The following is a 19,626-nucleotide window of genomic DNA, read 5'->3' as shown; positions in this document are numbered from 1 at the left end:
GCATGGCACATGGCATTGTTTACAAACAAAGTCACGTGATCACCTAGACAGTGCCAACGTCTGCAGGGGCTGATCTGTATCAGGCATTTGGGAACACAGCCAAGGTCTGCACGGGCACCAGAATTGACATGAGTGCGTCATTTCTGAGTCGGCATCCGCCTCCAGGAAGAAGATGGTGGCCCTGGATGATGGCTGGACAAAGATGGCTGTACCTTTTTTAAACTACTTTTGCTGAGACTACAACAAACAATCTCCTCCAGGTGAACCATATCCATTGCAGAGTTTAACAATTGCTCGCCTGCTTTGGTACTGTAGATCTTGACCTTGACAAGCTCCTTTTTCCCAGCTGATTGCTAAGTGGAACGGTCGGCTTTTTACAGAACCTCATTGTCAGTGTCAATGTTATAGTACCTAAAAATGGCAGGTACCCCTCTACTTGTGTAACTGGCTGGAAGAGCTGGCAGGAAGAACACGGGACATGACCTCAAACTAGAAGGAAGAACACGGGACATGACCTCAAACTAGAAGGAAGAACACGGGGACGTGAACCTCAAACTTGCAGGGGGAACACGGGGACATGACCTTAAACTAGAAGGAGGAACACGGGCGTGACCTCAAACTAGAAGGAAGAACATAGAGACATGACCTCAAACTAGAAAGAAGAACATAGAGACATGACCTCAAACTTGCAGGAGGAACTTGGGGAAGTGACCTCAAACTAGAAGGAAGAACATAGAGACATGACCTCAAACTAGTAAGAGGAACACGGGGATGTGACATCAAACTAGAAGGAGGAACACGGGGACATGACCTCAAACTAGTAAGAGGAACACGGGGATGTGACATCAAACTAGTTAGAGGAACACGGGGACATGACCTCAAACTAGTAAGAGGAACACGGGGATGTGACATCAAACTAGTAAGAGGAACACGGGGACATGACCTCAAACTAGGATGAGGACATTTCAAAACTAACCGAGAAGTTGATGGTTGGAACAGACGTCCAGCAGAAGTCGGGGTCAGTCAACAGGAAGTGAATTTAAACATGACTGGGACAGACATTGATCTTTACTCATGGGAAAAAGGTTCTGGATGGGACTGGATGGGCCACTTGGTCTTCTTCTGCAGTCACTCTTCTGTGTTTCTAAGATATCTTCTGCTCCTCTGAGACTGAACATACAGACATGTTTTGGGCGTACATGTAAAGAATGCTGCGATATGTCTATAGGGATCAGATATAAAGGAGAAACCCTTTAGAATTCCTTTCCAGGTCCCCGAGGAGGACGGTGCCAGGGGAGGGCAGAGCCGCAGACGAGATGAGCTATCTTCTGCCTCTTGATAGCGGTCAGAAGTCCCAGGGGGGGGGCCGGGATCTTGTCATGGAAATGCAGCTGCAGGAGCGGCGATAATGTCCGGCGTGGCGACGAGGGTCGCAGTGCGATAATAAAACATGGGAATTATTGGAATGATACAAAAATAGTGTTCTGTGAAGATAAGGGAAACGTGGTGAGAATAGAGGAAGATTATCTGTTTGAAGAGAAGATCTGAAATCGACACCTGTAGCGGCTTCCGGAGCCAGCGGGGGTCTAATGGATGTGACACGGCGCTTCTTAAAGGAAAACTCCTTTAAAAATGTATCTGATGGCTGCACAAGGCATGTTGTCATGTTCAATGTAAATGTTTCAGTCGGAGGCCGTCATTGGTGGAAAGTATTTCCCTAATTCCGCCGTTACTGCGATAAGCTCAGTGTTATGACGTATATTATATTTATTAACATTAGTAGTCAATCCTTTGTAAATAGTAACTACCGCGAGCTGTAGCTCCCTATATACTGAGCTTAGGGTGACGGGAGGACGCTAGTTTGTGTCCTCCCGTTACCCTAAGGCCCCATTCACATTGAGCGATTCACAAATTGCGCGTTTGTCGCGTGTTATCGCGCAAATGCTTGCATGGAGCAAGCTAGAATCGCGGCAAAATTCGCTCCAAAAACGGTCCTGCTGTAGCGACGCACGACCCGCGACAGCGACAGACAGAGCCCCATTGCAATGCATTGGAGAGCGATATCGCGTGGTAAATAGCAGCGATATCGCAGGAATTACCGCGCGATAAATCGCTCAGTGTGAACGGGGCCTAAGGAGAACTATGGGGAAAAGCCTTAACCCCATAGTTCTCCTTTAACTATTTAAATCTATTTGTTTCATGTTTGTTTTATTTATTTCATTTTTGTAACATTGTAATAAATAAAATGCACAATAAAAAAAACAAAACACACTTTCGTTGGTTTAATACCTGCGCCGTGTTTTATGGTAAAAACTCGATATTAATGTCATTATAAATGAGACAAATTATAGAATCAGATTTGAAGTTTATTTTTATACGTCAACTCTGTAAAAATTCACCCAAGATTCACTCGTTTTGATAATTGGATTCAGCAGGAAAAATGTGCGCATCACGGGTGACATCTGTTTGAAAAAATAACCGACCCCCCTAGTTGTTTAAATGTCATCACTTCATCTCCTGATAACATTCACACACACACACATGTATGTAACCGTTACCACGGATCCGGAGAGATTGATATGTCTGTGACTATTCTGTGCAGTCTGATCAGCCCCCAGTCTCTGTACAGAGGAGCTTACACTCTAATGTCCCCTCCCCCACAGTCACATCAGTCTCTGTACAGAGGAGCTGACACTCTAATGTCCCCTCCCCCACAGTCACATCAGTCTCTGTACAGAGGAGCTGACACTCTAATGTCCCCTCCCCCACAGTCACATCAGTCTCTGTACAGAGGAGCTGACACTCTAATGTCCCCTCCCCCACAGTCACATCAGTCTCTGTACAGAGGAGCTGACACTCTAATGTCCCCTCCCCCACAGTCACATCAGTCTCTGTACAGAGGAGCTGACACTCTAATGTCCCCTCCCCCACAGTCACATCAGTCTCTGTACAGAGGAGCTGACACTCTAATGTCCCCTCCCCCACAGTCACATCAGTCTCTGTACAGAGGAGCTGACACTCTAATGTCCCCTCCCCCACAGTCACATCAGTCTCTGTACAGAGGAGCTGACACTCTAATGTCCCCTCCCCCACAGTCACATCAGTCTCTGTACAGAGGAGCTGACACTCTAATGTCCCCTCCCCCACAGTCACATCAGTCTCTGTACAGAGGAGCTGACACTCTAATGTCCCCTCCCCCACAGTCACATCAGTCTCTGTACAGAGGAGCTGACACTCTAATGTCCCCTCCCCCACAGTCACATCAGTCTCTGTACAGAGGAGCTGACACTCTAATGTCCCCTCCCCCACAGTCACATCAGTCTCTGTACAGAGGAGCTGACACTCTAATGTCCCCTCCCCCACAGTCACATCAGTCTCTGTACAGAGGAGCTGACACTCTAATGTCCCCTCCCCCACAGTCACATCAGTCTCTGTACAGAGGAGCTGACACTCTAATGTCCCCTCCCCCACAGTCACATCAGTCTCTGTACAGAGGAGCTGACACTCTAATGTCCCCTCCCCCACAGTCACATCAGTCTCTGTACAGAGGAGCTGACACTCTAATGTCCCCTCCCCCACAGTCACATCAGTCTCTGTACAGAGGAGCTGACACTCTAATGTCCCCTCCCCCACAGTCACATCAGTCTCTGTACAGAGGAGCTGACACTCTAATGTCCCCTCCCCCACAGTCACATCAGTCTCTGTACAGAGGAGCTGACACTCTAATGTCCCCTCCCCCACAGTCACATCAGTCTCTGTACAGAGGAGCTGACACTCTAATGTCCCCTCCCCCACAGTCACATCAGTCTCTGTACAGAGGAGCTGACACTCTAATGTCCCCTCCCCCACAGTCACATCAGTCTCTGTACAGAGGAGCTGACACTCTAATGTCCCCTCCCCCACAGTCACATCAGTCTCTGTACAGAGGAGCTGACACTCTAATGTCCCCTCCCCCACAGTCACATCAGTCTCTGTACAGAGGAGCTGACACTCTAATGTCCCCTCCCCCACAGTCACATCAGTCTCTGTACAGAGGAGCTGACACTCTAATGTCCCCTCCCCCACAGTCACATCAGTCTCTGTACAGAGGAGCTGACACTCTAATGTCCCCTCCCCCACAGTCACATCAGTCTCTGTACAGAGGAGCTGACACTCTAATGTCCCCTCCCCCACAGTCACATCAGTCTCTGTACAGAGGAGCTGACACTCTAATGTCCCCTCCCCCACAGTCACATCAGTCTCTGTACAGAGGAGCTGACACTCTAATGTCCCCTCCCCCACAGTCACATCAGTCTCTGTACAGAGGAGCTGACACTCTAATGTCCCCTCCCCCACAGTCACATCAGTCTCTGTACAGAGGAGCTGACACTCTAATGTCCCCTCCCCCACAGTCACATCAGTCTCTGTACAGAGGAGCTGACACTCTAATGTCCCCTCCCCCACAGTCACATCAGTCTCTGTACAGAGGAGCTGACACTCTAATGTCCCCTCCCCCACAGTCACATCAGTCTCTGTACAGAGGAGCTGACACTCTAATGTCCCCTCCCCCACAGTCACATCAGTCTCTGTACAGAGGAGCTGACACTCTAATGTCCCCTCCCCCACAGTCACATCAGTCTCTGTACAGAGGAGCTGACACTCTAATGTCCCCTCCCCCACAGTCACATCAGTCTCTGTACAGAGGAGCTGACACTCTAATGTCCCCTCCCCCACAGTCACATCAGTCTCTGTACAGAGGAGCTGACACTCTAATGTCCCCTCCCCCACAGTCACATCAGTCTCTGTACAGAGGAGCTGACACTCTAATGTCCCCTCCCCCACAGTCACATCAGTCTCTGTACAGAGGAGCTGACACTCTAATGTCCCCTCCCCCACAGTCACATCAGTCTCTGTACAGAGGAGCTGACACTCTAATGTCCCCTCCCCCACAGTCACATCAGTCTCTGTACAGAGGAGCTGACACTCTAATGTCCCCTCCCCCACAGTCACATCAGTCTCTGTACAGAGGAGCTGACACTCTAATGTCCCCTCCCCCACAGTCACATCAGTCTCTGTACAGAGGAGCTGACACTCTAATGTCCCCTCCCCCACAGTCACATCAGTCTCTGTACAGAGGAGCTGACACTCTAATGTCCCCTCCCCCACAGTCACATCAGTCTCTGTACAGAGGAGCTGACACTCTAATGTCCCCTCCCCCACAGTCACATCAGTCTCTGTACAGAGGAGCTGACACTCTAATGTCCCCTCCCCCACAGTCACATCAGTCTCTGTACAGAGGAGCTGACACTCTAATGTCCCCTCCCCCACAGTCACATCAGTCTCTGTACAGAGGAGCTGACACTCTAATGTCCCCTCCCCCACAGTCACATCAGTCTCTGTACAGAGGAGCTGACACTCTAATGTCCCCTCCCCCACAGTCACATCAGTCTCTGTACAGAGGAGCTGACACTCTAATGTCCCCTCCCCCACAGTCACATCAGTCTCTGTACAGAGGAGCTGACACTCTAATGTCCCCTCCCCCACAGTCACATCAGTCTCTGTACAGAGGAGCTGACACTCTAATGTCCCCTCCCCCACAGTCACATCAGTCTCTGTACAGAGGAGCTGACACTCTAATGTCCCCTCCCCCACAGTCACATCAGTCTCTGTACAGAGGAGCTTACACTCTAATGTCCCCCCACAGTCACACACTATTATTATACATGTATATAGCTCTGACATATACCGCAGTGCTGTACAGAGAACACTGAGCTGCACCTAAGAGTAAAGCCACGTGTGTGTGTGTATATATATATATCCTTATGAGATCTAAGAATCTGGATGGTACCAGATCCCCCTCCTACACTTAACGTCCCATATTTGGATGGAGTGACCCTTTAAGAACTCTGTAGAATCTTCCGCCGCGCCGTCATGTTGCTCTCCGCGGAATCCGCTGCGGCTACATAGTATAATTTCATTAGCTCCGCCAATACGGCGTGTTGAACCTATTCCTATGCCGGTGGTGTCCGTTTTATTCAATCTCTGCGAGTGGATAATCCATTTCATGCTCCATTCCAGGGACACTTTGTTTTTTTTTTTGCTTTATTTTTAATTTGTCGGCAAAGGCAGAAACACTTTCAAGTCTCGTCTTGTGTAGGATTCGAAAAGGAATTACCGGCACAGTAACACAGAAATGCCTTCCGCCCCGTGATTCTGCTGACGTGCGTTTATCATGGTTTTGGGTGAATTATTACATTTTATTGTTTTCAAACAGAGGTTTTCTATCTGAAGAAACATTAACGCCATGACGCCGGAGTCACAGAGCGCTGTGGGTTTGCCAACGAGAGAACACAACAGAATCTGTCTGATTTCAGACTCTCTCTCTCTCTAATATAAAATGATTTAAAGTGATTCTGATTATTACAAATGATGAAACGCATAGACAGAAAACGGCATTTCGGAGCTAAACCTTTCTTCATGGCTAAAGGTTGCCAATAGGGATGCACCGATGCCGTTTTTTCGGTATTGAGTACCGATATTTTGCTTTCGGTACTCGCTGATACCGGGTACCGATACCAGTGCTTCTGCTGGCATGGAGCCAACTTCCCGGCCAATCAGGAAGCCAGGCGGTGGGTAATGGCATGCCGCCCGGCTTCCTAATTGTCCGGGAAGCTGGCTCCATGTTTTTTGGCTGGCATGATTGTGATTGATTGGTAAACGGCTTCCCAGCCAATCAGCATCGAGCCGGATTCCCGGCCAATCAGGAAGCCAGGCAGTGGGTAATGACCCGCCTACCTGATTGACCAGGAAGCCAGCTCCATGCTGATTGGCTGGGAAGTCAGCTTCCCAGCCAATCAGCAAGGAGGCGGCTTCCCGGCCAATCAGGAAGCTGGGAGGCGGGTCATTACTCGCCACCCGGCTTTATGATTTCCCGGGAAGCTGGCTCCATGTTCCCCCTACGGCACTGCCGGTCAGAGGAAATATTCCTCTGACTGGAAGTTCTGATATCAGGGACAGTATTGGAGTATTTGGGCGAGTACGAGTAATCATCCAAATACTTGGTACCAGCACCGATACTAGTATCTTCCTCCACTCCAGTCGCCATCTTCCTCCACTCCAGTCGCCATCTTCCTCCACTCCAGTCGCCATCTTCCTCCACTCAAGTCATTGGGAGCTGGCTGTCTCTTCAGGATTTAGGCGGCCGGCCCCCCAGTGACTCACTTATGGGTGTCTGGGTCTGATCTCCGGCCTCTCTGTTTCTCTGCTCCTGGCCCATTCTGTGATATAGATAGTCCAGAGGGGAGCAGGGACATGTCACCGAGACATTCAATGGCTGCCAATAGCTGTTGGGGATTAGATGTTCCTGGATTCACCCGCTTTATAAACGGGCCCCTATTGGCTGTATCAATAGTACATTCATTTATATAGAGAGGACCGTTGTGGGAAGAAGGGAAGGATGGATCTGACTATAGGGGAGCAATGTGGGAAGAAGGGAAGGATGGATCTGACTATAGAGGAGCAGTGTGGGAAGAAGGGAAGGATGGATCTGACTATAGAGGAGCATTGTGGGAAGAAGGGAAGGATGGATCTGACTATAGAGGAGCATTGTGGGAAGAAGGGAAGGATGGATTTGGCTATAGAGGAGCATTGTGGGAAGAAGGGAAAGATGGATCTGACTATAGAGGAGCAATGTGGGAAGAAGGGAAGGATGGATCTGACTATAGAGGAACAATGTGGGAAGAAGGGAAGGATGGATTTGGCTATAGAGGAGCAATGTGGGAAGAAGGGAAGGATGGATCTGACTATAGAGGAACAATGTGGGAAGAAGGGAAGGATGGATTCGGCTATAGAGGAGCATTGTGGGAAGAAGGGAAGGATGGATCTGACTATAGAGGAGCATTGTGGGAAGAAGGGAAGGATGGATCTGACTATAGAGGAGCATTGTGGGAAGAAGGGAAGGATGGATTTGGCTATAGAGGAGCAATGTGGGATGAAGGGAAGGATGGATTTGACTATAGAGGAGCATTGTGGGAAGAAGGGAAGGATGGATCTGACTATAGAGGAGCATTGTGGGAAGAAGGGAAGGATGGATCTGACTATTGAAGAAACAATCTATGGAAAATCTAAATATCCGCATTGTGTCCTCTGCACGGGAAGAAGACTTCACAGGCTGATTCACAATCTCTCTGCGGCTCTCGGCATCTCATAAATCACGTCTCTGCGCTCCATTCTGCGTTCCATACCAGCGCCGCACAATGCGTACCGCGCTCCGGAGCACTGTCCCGTGCAGCATGGAGCGCGTCCCAAACTAACATGATTATCCGTCCCGGGAACAGAGTGACAATGACAAATCCTCTGACCTTCAGGCTTCCCGCTCCCACTACGCCGCGCATTCATTATAAGCTGGATGTCCTTTACAGGACTCTGGAAATTATATATGCGCCGTCTCCCCGAGTGATGGAAATACGGCGAGATTCACCCCGGCGATTTTCTTCTGCTCGGGTGGAGGATGAGATCCAACCATACATGAAGTAGTACCAATGGCTAAAGAGTCCGCCGTGATGTGCTATCAAATAATTGATTGAAAGATAGCCAACGCGTTTCGATGGAGCCAATGTGTCTTAAAGTGACACTAAACTCCGGAGTTACATCTTAAAAATCCCTCCGAGTCCCTGAACTCTGAACAACAATGAATCTTATTTGTGTGTCACTCGGCTGGAGATCCTCCAATCATCTCTGACACTGTCCTTCCTTCTGGAGGGGGGCTATGTCTGTTCCCCATGGTCCCTGTGTGTGTTGTAGAGTAGTCACCGCTCCAAGCTCCCTCCCGGGATGGACTACAATCTCAGGTTTAGTTGCCTAATTTGTATGGAGATTGTAGTCCATCCCGGGGGCGGAGCTTGGAGCGGTGACTACTTTACAACACACACAGGGACCAGTGTAGCCTCCAGGTGGGACTAAGAATCAGGTGAGTGTATCTACTTTTATATTTTAGAGTCAAACCAGCAGTTAACCCTTCCAGTGCGGGGGTAGAATCACCACAAGGGTAAGTTATTATTATTATACAGGATTTATATAGCGCCAACAGTGTGCGCAGCACTTTACAATATAAGGAAGACATTACAATCACAATACAATTCAAGACAAGATGGTAAGGAGGGCCCTGCCCCTGAGGGCTTACAATCTAAAAGGGGAGGGGCCAGTGATACATGAGGAGGGAGCTGTGTGGGGATGCATTGTTTGGATGTGATGGTTGAGCGGTTAGGTTGAGGTGAGATCGGCTTCCCTGAAGAGATGAGTCTTAAGGGAACGCCTAAAGAGAGTCAGAGTGGGAGATAGACGGACAGGTTGGTGTAAAGAGTTCCAGAGGATGGGGGAGACTCTAGAGAAGTCCTGGAGGCGAGCATGGGAGGAGTGGACGAGGGAGCTGGAAAGCAGGAGGTCTTGGAAGGAGCGGAGTGGACGGTTAGGGTTATACTTTGAGACGAGGTTGGAGATATAGCCGGGGGCGGAGTTGTGGATGGCTTTGTAAGTCATTGTTAATATTTTGAATTTTACCCTTTGGGCTATTGGAAGCCAGTGAAGGGATCGGCAGAGAGGGGTGGGGGATGGAAGGCAGTGGAGGGATTGGCAGAGAGGGGTAGGTGATGGAAGGCAGTGGAGGCATTGGCAGAGGGGGGTGGGGGATGGAAGCCAGTGGAGGGATTGGCAGAGAGGGGTAGGTGATGGAATAAGCCAGTGGAGGGATTGGCAGAGGGGGGCAGGGGATGGAAGCCAGTGGAGGGATTGGCAGAGGGGGGCAGGGGATGGAAGCCAGTGGAGGGATTGGCAGAGGGGGGCAGGGGATGGAAGCCAGTGGAGGGATTGGCAGAGGGGGGTTGCAGAAACGGAGCGGTTGGTTAGGTGGATGAGTCTAGCAGCTGCATTCAACTGAAGGGGGGAGGAGCCTGTGTAGAGGTCGACCAATGAGGAGGGAGTTGCAATAGTCTTATAGTTGCAATAAGTTCTATTAAATTCCTGGAGTTCCTCTTTAACATACAACTATATATCTGATGACAGGTCCACTTTAATAACCCCCCGCCCCCCATGTTTTAGGCATATTTCTGAGCTGCGGCTTCTATATTTATAAACATCTTTCTTCGCTCTGTAATTGTGACCGGATCGTCAATGCGCGAGGTACGCTGATTATTGGCGCCGTTCGGCTCGAAAAACCCGACCTGTGAAATGCAAATGAAGTCGTCTGGCTGATGAGGAGTTTACTTCGTATTTAGCCGTTTATCAGAACGCGAAATGAGAACGCGGTTTTCGCAAATTGTCAGTTTAACGCGAGAAATGTTTTATGGTAATGAGGAGCTGAACGCGCCGCCGTTTCCAACCGACCGACGCAACGCAGCCTGGAAGCGACTGGCGGAGCAGCCGGAGTGTGCCGCGGAAACCACGGGGAGGGGGAATCTCAGGTTTGGGATTTAGGTAGCGAGATGCGACGCCGACTGTCCGGCCGGCGTTTATCGTAAACGCCGTTCCTCGTTTCTCCGGAGAGTTCCGCCGGCTGATGAAAAAGTTGGACACAATTTGAGACTTTCCTCAAGTAGCGTGGAGTGCGTTACTGACGTTTATATTTATATCAATGTATGGACACCACGAATCTGTGTCTCGGTATGTCTGGTATCACGTCTCATATAGCTTATTAACCCTTCATGGCCGCCTTACACACATATATGTGACATGGGGGACGTGGGCGCTCCACCCGGGAGCCACTTGTATGTGCGTATGTGTTTGTGCTTCAAGCGCGCTCTATGGTGCCCCCCACAGCATGGAGACTGAACTGTCACTGACCTCGCTGGGTCTCATACTAACGAGCAAGAGGACCAGCATCCTGATCACATGATCACTCAGATGGTCTGTGATTGGCTATCACAGTGATTGCCAGCTGTAGAACCCTCCCAATCGCATTCTGCTGTGTGAGTAGAAAGTGATACATTGTATCCTCGTGTCCTCCCTGGAAGAGAAGAATGGCAACAAAGAGAGAAAGAAAGTAAATAGCTGGATCAGGGTCCGATCTAGGTCAGTGTTAGTGTTAGTATCAGTGTCAGTATTAGTACCAGTATCAGTATTAGTGTCAGTGTCGGTATTAGTATCAGTGTTAGTATCAGTACCAGTGTCAGTATTAGTACCAGTGTTAGTATTAGTACCAGTGTTAGTATCAGTGTCGGTATTAGTACCAGTATCAGTACCAGTGTTAGTATCAGTACCAGTGTTAGTGTCAGTATTAGTACCAGTGTTAGTATCAGTGTCAGTGCTACTACCAGTGTTAGTGTTAGTATCAGTGTCGGTATTATTACCAGTATCAGTGTTAGTATCAGTACCAGTGTCAGTATCAGTACCAGTGTAAGTATCAGTACCAGTGTTAGTATCAGTGTCGGTATCATTGTCAGTGTCCAGTGTTAGTACCAGTATTAGTGTCAGTACCAGTGTCAGTATCATTGTCAGTACCAGTGTCAGTATCAGTGTTAGTACCAGTATTAGTGTCAGTACCAGTGTTAGTATCAGTATTAGTGTCAGTATCATTGTCAGTATCTGTGTTAGTACCAGTGTCGGTATTAGTACCAGTGTTAGTATCAGTACCAGTATCAGTACCAGTTTTAGTATCAGTACCAGTGTCAGTATTAGTACCAGTGTAAGTGTCAGTATCGGTACCAGTATCAGTACCAGTGTTAGTTTTAGTATCAGTGTCAGTATCGGTGTAAGTATCAGTGTCAGTATTGGTGTAAGTATCAGTGTCGGTGTCAGTATCGGTGTAAGTATCAGTGTCAGTATTAGTACCAGTGTTAATATCAGTATCAGTGTCGGTGTCAGTATCGGTATCAGTGTCAGTATCGGTGTCAGTATCAGTGTCAGTATCGGTGTCAGTATCAGTGTCAGTATCAGTGTCAGTATCGGTGTCAGTATCGGTGTAAGTATCAGTGTCAGTATCGGTGTCAGTATTTTTGTAAGTATCAGTGTCAGTATCGGTGTCAGTATTGATGTAAGTATCAGTATCGTTGTCAGTATCGTTGTCAGTATCGGTGTAAGAATCGGTGTAAGAATCGGTGTCAGTATCGGTGTCAGTATCAGTGTCAGTATCGGTGTCAGTATTGGTGTCAGTATTGGTGTCAGTATCAGTGTCAGTATCAGTGTCAGTATCGGTGTAAGTATCGGTGTCAGTATTGGTGTCAGTATTGGTGTAAGTATCGGTGTCAGTATTGGTGTAAGTATCAGTAACGGTGTCAGTATCAGTGTCAGTACCAGTATCCGTATCGGTGTAAGTATCAGTGTCAGTATTAGTGCCAGTGTTAGTGTCAGTACCAGTATCCGTATCGGTGTAAGTATCAGTGTCAGTATTAGTGCCAGTGTTAGTGTCAGTACCAGTATCAGTATCGGTGTAAGTATCAGTGTCAGTATTAGTACCAGTGTTAGTGTCAGTACCAGTATCCGTATCGGTGTAAGTATCAGTGTCAGTATTAGTACCAGTGTTAGTGTCAGTACCAGTATCCGTATCGGTGTCATTATTAGTACCAGTGTTAATGTCGGTGTCGGTGTCGGTGTGTTTTAGGTAGGATAAAAAAAAAAGAAGAAAAAAGTAAAATCTCTGCCATTGTTCCGGAGCCCGGCGCGGGTGCGTCTGACGAGGAGCGCACACATATGTGGTATCGCTGTGAGCGTCAGGAGTAGAAGAGTTTATTTGGGGGGTTTCTTGGTGGGGGGGGGTGATGATTTTAACAGCTAAAATGTTTTTTGTTTTGTGTGGTTTTCCTGGGTGGGGGGGGGGGACGGATACATATCAGAAGGTGACCCAGAATTGGGGTATTATCCACCAGAATTGATGTCGGGTTCAGTCTTATCGGAGTTCTCCTTTGATAACGGTCTTGTTTGATTGGTGGGTCAGATCTCTCCCCGTATAACCGTCTCTCCCGTCTCTGTCCTCCGCAGGGCTGGACGACTGCTTGCAGCAATACATCAAAAACTTTGAGCGAGAGAAGATCAATGGAGAGCAGCTACTACACATCACCCACCAGGAGCTGGAGGAGCTCGGAGTCACCCGGATCGGCCATCAGGAACTCATACTGGAGGCCGTGGACCTGCTGTGCGCACTGGTGAGCACCGCTATGTACTGGGGGGGGGGGGTCTTATACTATCCCCATCATCCTTTGCACAAATGCTTTGTATGTTAGTTTGATGCCGGAGAACCTTCCCTGGCTGATGTTGGCATCTTCAACAGTGTTCAGATCTTTGGCAGATTTATCACGAGTCGTATTATCGGCTTGTTGGAGTACAGTATTATGATTAGCAGTGGTCAGACACGCCCACCTAACATGCACCTCTATAGTCAGACACACCCATCTGGTCAGACACGCCCCCTCTAAGGTCAGATCTGCCCCTCTATAGTCAGACACACCCATCTGGTCAGACACGCCCCTTCTAAAGTCAGATCTGCCCCTCTATAGTCAGACACACCAATCTGGTCAGACACGCCCCCTCTAAGGTCAGATCTGCCCCTCTATAGTCAGACACACCAATCTGGTCAGACACGCCCCCTCTATGGTCAGACCTGCCCCTCTATAGTCAGACACACCAATCTGGTCAGACACGCCCCCTCTAAGGTCAGATCTGCCCCTCTATAGTCAGACACACCCTTTTGGTCAGACATGCCCCCTCTATGGTCAGGCACACCCATCTGGTCAGACCCGCCCCCTCTATGGTCAGACCTGCCCCTCTATAGTCAGACACACCAATCTGGTCAGACATGCCGCCTCTAAGGTCAGATCTGCCCCTCTATAGTCAGACACACCCTTTTGGTCAGACACGCCCCCTCTATGGTCAGGCACACCCATCTGGTCAGACCTGCACCCATCTGGTCAGACCTTCCCTTCTATTGTCAGACACACCCAATTGGTCAGACACGTCCCCTCTGTGGTCAGACATGCCCTTCTATGGTCAGACACACCCATCTGGTCAGACACGCCCCCTCTGCGGTCAGACTCACCCATCTGGTCAGACACACCCATCAGGTCAGACACTCGCTCACTCTTCCATCCCACTACAAGTCTGCATGAGGACACGTGTGATAAGGGTTGTGGCTCATATTATTTTGCACTAGCATTCGTACTGAAGGGGGAGAATGAGAAGTGTAGTTTTACTGAGTGATGAGGTTATTTAAATACTTTTTTCAGGTAAAAATTAGTTCAGTGTAACCTCCGAACTACACCCCTCCCCCAACTGTTACCTTAACCCCCTCCCCAGCCAATCATTGGCCCCAATAGCCACCTATAGTCACGTGAAGCTCTGGGTTGCTTCCCATTGGCTGCTCATCAGTGGGGTACTCCCAGCTCCTGAAGACTCCAGCGATGGCCCGCTGATGTCATGACAAAGGGCAACGTCAAGACCAGTCAGCAGTGGGCCCCTGACTGCAGCGCTTGGTCTCCGGTCTTCACTCCTGGGAGAGGCATCGCAGAGGGTCATGTGATAACAGACACAGCCATGTAAAACACATGTTGGATGGGTGGGCGGGACTGAGGGGGCTGCATTGATCAGAGACCGGCTTCACAGATGATAACATGTGGTGCTCAAAAACTATAAAGGGAAGCGGAAGGAATGAGACCTTTAAAGCAACCCTACCATCGAAAACAATATAGTCCATTTCTGAAAATGCTCTCGTGTCCCGGCTACCACGGTGACCCTCTTCCTAAATATCTTGTGTCATTGACTCCCAACAAGAACGCAGATAAGGACTTTACACTTGCCTGCTCTGTTCCTCCGGGGAATTAGAGGTAATTCTCCTTTAAGGAGGTCAAGGCGCGATGTATGAGGACCTGGTTTCGGTCCCAGGCGGATGAATCGCTCAACAGATGAACTGTTCCTGCCTATGGAGCTGGGACGGCATTGTGAAAATTTGGTCATGCAGCTTCGTGACCCGTATCACATGCATATCGGTTCGGAAGGTCAAATACAGCCGACGCATTTTGGGGTAAAAGCCTCCCCCTTCTTCAGGTCTGAAACCAGTGGCGTAACAATCACCATAGCGACTCAGGCGGCCGCTATGGGGCACTGGGGGCCCCAGCCAGGACAACCGTGCGGGCCGCCTGGGTCGCTATGGCATTTCAGGCTGCTGGCTGTCACTGGCGGCTGTGAGGAGAAACATGGCAGCCATTCACATGTGCAGCGGCGCGTACCGCCTCACAGCTGCTCAGTCGATGACAACCAGTAGCTTCAGGGGAGGTGGATGGGCCCGTCATCGGCAGCGATGGAGGAGGCGGGGACCAGCGATCGAAGAGGCAGGTCTTAGCAATGGGGAGGCAGGCCTGGCGATCGAGGAGGCGGGGCCCAGTGACGGAGGAGGTGGGGCCCCGCAAGCGATCGTGGAGGAGAAGGAGGCGGGACAGAGGATCGGCCAGACAGGTAACAGGGCTTGACCGCCCACCTGAGACCCTGCAGTGCTCACCATAGAGAGTGTATGGTGGGCACTGCCGGGTCACCCTCAGGTGGGCTGTTTGGGTTATCAGGTGGACTTATCTAGAAATCACGGGGCCCCATACAAAATTTTGCTATGGGGCCCTGTGATTTCTAGTTACGCCCCTGTCTGAAACGTATGATTTCTGATGAAATCCAAACAAGGTTCATTAAAATCAGCACAGGAGCCGGGTGCCATCATTGTCAGGAGGAAGACGCCTTCGGCTCATGACAGGTTCCCTTTCACTGATCCCTATTCTGCCATAAGATTGGCGTATTAACATTTCCATGCGGCTTCCTCATAACAATTGTGCTTCGAGTTTTCCCCCCCGTACAATGTCTAATCTTATTTTTTTTTTCATGCACATGTGGCAGATGGCGGGGGAGCGAGCGATGACGACAAAGGAAGCAATTGAGTGATTATCCTTCTCTGTCGAGCTATCTTGGTCCTGACAGCCTCGTGTTTCAGTGCCGCTGAGCGCGCCTTGTGACACGCAGCCTGATATTAATAGGCGAGCGGGAAGGGCAGGAGATGGAGGAGATCTATGGCGGTCATCTTCTGGAATGTTCTCCAGCGCAGGAAAGCAAAGACTGAGAGGAAATAAATAAGAACAGAATTCTATAACTATAATATACAGGAGTGACATCACAGCTCCCCAGATATTATTGCTTTGTCTGCCTATTATCCATAGCAATGACCAAATTTAAGAAAATCCCCCCACCCCCATAGGCTTCAGTGTGATTTGCCTCTAAGTTTGGGTTCGCTGATTCTTGACCATGGCTCGATGATCCCTTGGTGGATCGAACATCGAACAGATTTGCCCGTCACTACTATCGGTTATAATATACAGGAGTGACCTCACCGCCCTCCATTGTTATATTTTATTGGGAAATTCTGAAGCTACTGGGGAGTGATGGTAGACCAACAATTCCTAACCAGGGTTTTTGGAGCCCTAGACATCTTCAAGAGGTTCCTTGAGCAGCAATTTCTGGCTCTCAGATAAGTAACCACTGACACCAATGAACTTTTAAGCTATCTACATTCTTCCCATTGACCACCAATATCAAGTTTATAATGCCCGTTGACCACCAATGTGATGGGGCCCCTTCTCCCACTGACTACCTGTTTCGGGGTGCCCTTCCTCCACTGACCACCAATCTCAGAGGCCACTCTTCCCTATGAACCAATGTAATGGGTCCATCCCTCATTTACCACCAGTCTAAGGGGCCCTGACCACAAATGTAAGGGGTCCTTCCCCTACTAAACCATCAATGTAATGGCTTCATCACCCACTGGCCACCAGTCTAATAGGCCCTGACCACCAATGTCAGGGGTCTTTCCCCTACTGACCACCAATGTCAGGGGTCTTTCCCCTACTGACCACCAATGTCAGGGGTCTTTCCCCTACTGACCACCAATGTCAGGGGTCTTTCCCCTACTGACCACCAATGTAAGGGATCCTGCCCCTTCTCACCACCTATGTAAGAGAGTCCTTCCCTCTACTAACCACCAATGTAAGGGATCCTTCGTCTACTGACCACCAATGTAAGAAAGACTGCCCCTACTGTCCACCAATGTAAGGGATCCTTCCTGTAATGGCCACCAATGTAAGGGATCCTTCCTGTAATGACCACCAATGTAAGGGATCCTTCCTGTAATGACCACCAATGTAAGGGATCCTTCCTGTAATGACCACCAATGTAAGAAAGACTGCCCCTACTGTCCACCAATGTAAGGGATCCTTCCTGTAATGACCACCAATGCAAGGGATCCTTCCTGTAATGACCACCAATGTAAGAAAGACTGCCCCTACAGTCCACCAATGTAAGAGGGTCCCCCCCCCCCTACTAACCACCAATGTAAGAGGGACTTCCTCTACTGCCCAACAATATAAGAAGTCCTTTTCCTACTGACCACCAAATTTCAAGGGTTCCTCCATGTTGCAGAGGTTGGGAAAGTCTTTGGTAGACTAATGAAATGCTATATGATACGAGACCATTTCTTATCTCCGTTCTGTAATCATTGTCAGCCTACTAAAAGGGATCCCTTCCTCTAAAGTGTATTTCAGGGGGACTGTGATGAACATATTCAGATCATCAGGTTCCTCCTTATCATATCACGTGGAGTATCCTGCGGAGAAGATGGAGGTCTTCTGGCTGATGTTAGGCCTGGAAGCGCTGTGTAGGCAGCCAAGGTCTTTGGGGACAGGACAGGAGCTATTTTTAGAACGCTGCGCTTGCAGGTTTATTTATAGAATAATATCGCAGACGTGCAATGTATCCGCCTTTTAGGATGTACATTTTACCGTCCGCGTTATAGAGAAGGAAATGAAAGCCTGCGCTGAGATTAGACTCCCGCCGCTCAGGATGGGGCTTGTGGTTAGAGACGTGCTGCAATACCAGAAGACAAATGTTGCGGCTATTTATAGATCGTTGTATAGTAAGTCTCCGCCGCTGATGTGGTGTGTCAGCTCCGGGGGCAGAGGACACTCAGGATCTACTAGAATTGGGGTGCAGAGGGATCTATCACCCAGCCCACCCCCATAGTCATACTCCAGATGTGTCTGGAAGGGGGAGGGGTTGATCTGGAAACAGTTAAAATTTCATCTTAAAACATCTTAAAAATACATTCAAGAACCTTAAATATGAACAACAATGTATCTTATTTGTGTATCACTCGGCTGGAGATCCTCCAATCATCTCTGACACTGTCCTTCCTTCTGGAAGGGGGCTACGTCTGTTCCCCATGGTCCCTGTGTGTGTTGTAAAGAAGTCACCGCTCCAAGCTCCGCCCCCCGGGATGGACTACAATCTCAATACAAATTAGTAAACTAAACCTTCAGATGCTAAAGAACCCCTGCAAGGGTATTTGCATTGGTTGTGGGTACTTAATAAAAGTGGGCAAGGAAGCCCTAAAATGAAGATTTCAGCGAGTGGATGCGTCCTTAAAGGAGAACTATGAGGGGGGTGGGGCTTTCCACTCACCTCATAGTTCTAGCCGACCTGTGACCATGAGACTGTCACAGGTCGGCTCAGTAGATCGGGAGGTGAGCGAACACATACCGGCGTTCGCTCACCTCTCGATCTTGTCACGACTCTCTGCCGTGACAGGGGAGGGGCTGGATTCCCCCCTCCCACTCCGATCCTCCAGCGCTGACTGGCGGAACGGACGGGGAGGGGGCGGGTACAGCTGGCTCTGCCTCTAGATAGGCCGAGCCGGCTGTCACTCACGCAGCTGGGCGCGGTGTTGGGATCCGCTCCGGCTGCGGCATCTCAGTATACCGCGGGCAGTAGCTCCCTATATACTGAGCTTAGGGTGACGGGAGGACGCTAGTTTGTGTCCTCCCGTTACCCTGAGGAGAACTATGGGGAAAAGCCCTAACCCCGTAGTTCTCCTTTTAATGCGCTGGAGCGAATTCTCACAAAAGATCAAATTGGAATTGTAAAGTCTTTGAAACCTCTTCATGTTATTGAGCTTCATTCACGCCGCCGCCTATAAATCCCCATTTTGTTTTTTCACTCCAGACTTGGAACTTTCTGTGTACTTGTACAGAGCGTCTCCCGGGCGTCGCGGTCCGCGCATTTCTCCGGCTCTGCCATCTGTTTCTATGTGACATTATGATTTTGGAGAGTGGCGACCGCTGCACGAAATAAATCATTTACCGGTGAGCGCGGCGGTCCGCGGGGACGAGAGGCCGGCGGCTTTTCTTTTTTTTTTTCCCGCTAGTCTCTTTGCCAGTTTGCTGTAATGTATCACACTGCAGAAAGGTGAACTTGTAAAATATTGACGTGTCGCTGCGGAGGAGGGGACACCGGCGTGGACAGATGGGGTTCATAGTTACCCGCGCCATTATATGTCAGGAGGATATGTATCTATAATCGCATGTTGTGTCTTGCAGACCTCAGTTTCCTGCATCGGAGGGCAAATCTGTTATTGTTGATCGGCGAGGGGACATAGTTGCACGGAATTGCATCGTGTGTGATGGCTGGTTTTCTGTCTGCAACCATATAGAAGAGCAGGGACGTGCGGTCGTGCGGTCAGGGTGAGGCAGGTGGGGGCGGAGCCTCACCTAGTATTATGGACCAGAAAGCTGTCAGCTTCAAGTCTGAAGATCGGCCTGTAACAGGTGACATATCAGGGAAATCCCCCCCCCCCTTCCT

At 49.4% G+C, this 19,626-nt stretch overlaps 1 protein-coding gene across 1 annotated transcript in view; it reads left to right on the top strand.

The window, feature by feature from the left end:
• Window positions 1-19,626, top strand: part of LOC108799309 (connector enhancer of kinase suppressor of ras 2-like) — a gene marked incomplete at its 3' end in the record, with an annotated part of 301,637 nt that overhangs the window by 86,191 nt on the left and 195,820 nt on the right. Inside the window, exon 2 of the mRNA XM_018571158.1 lies at window positions 12,949-13,112. Coding sequence (XP_018426660.1) covers window positions 12,949-13,112 — 164 coding nt within the window. The remainder of the gene's footprint in view (window positions 1-12,948; window positions 13,113-19,626) is intronic.

This window comes from Nanorana parkeri, unplaced genomic scaffold, assembly GCF_000935625.1.
Source record: "Nanorana parkeri isolate BGI_ZX_2015 unplaced genomic scaffold, ASM93562v1 scaffold1689, whole genome shotgun sequence".
NCBI classification, from domain to species: domain Eukaryota; kingdom Metazoa; phylum Chordata; class Amphibia; order Anura; family Dicroglossidae; genus Nanorana; species Nanorana parkeri.
Note: the sequence above shows the minus strand (reverse complement) of the source record. Positions and strands in the feature narration are given on the sequence as shown.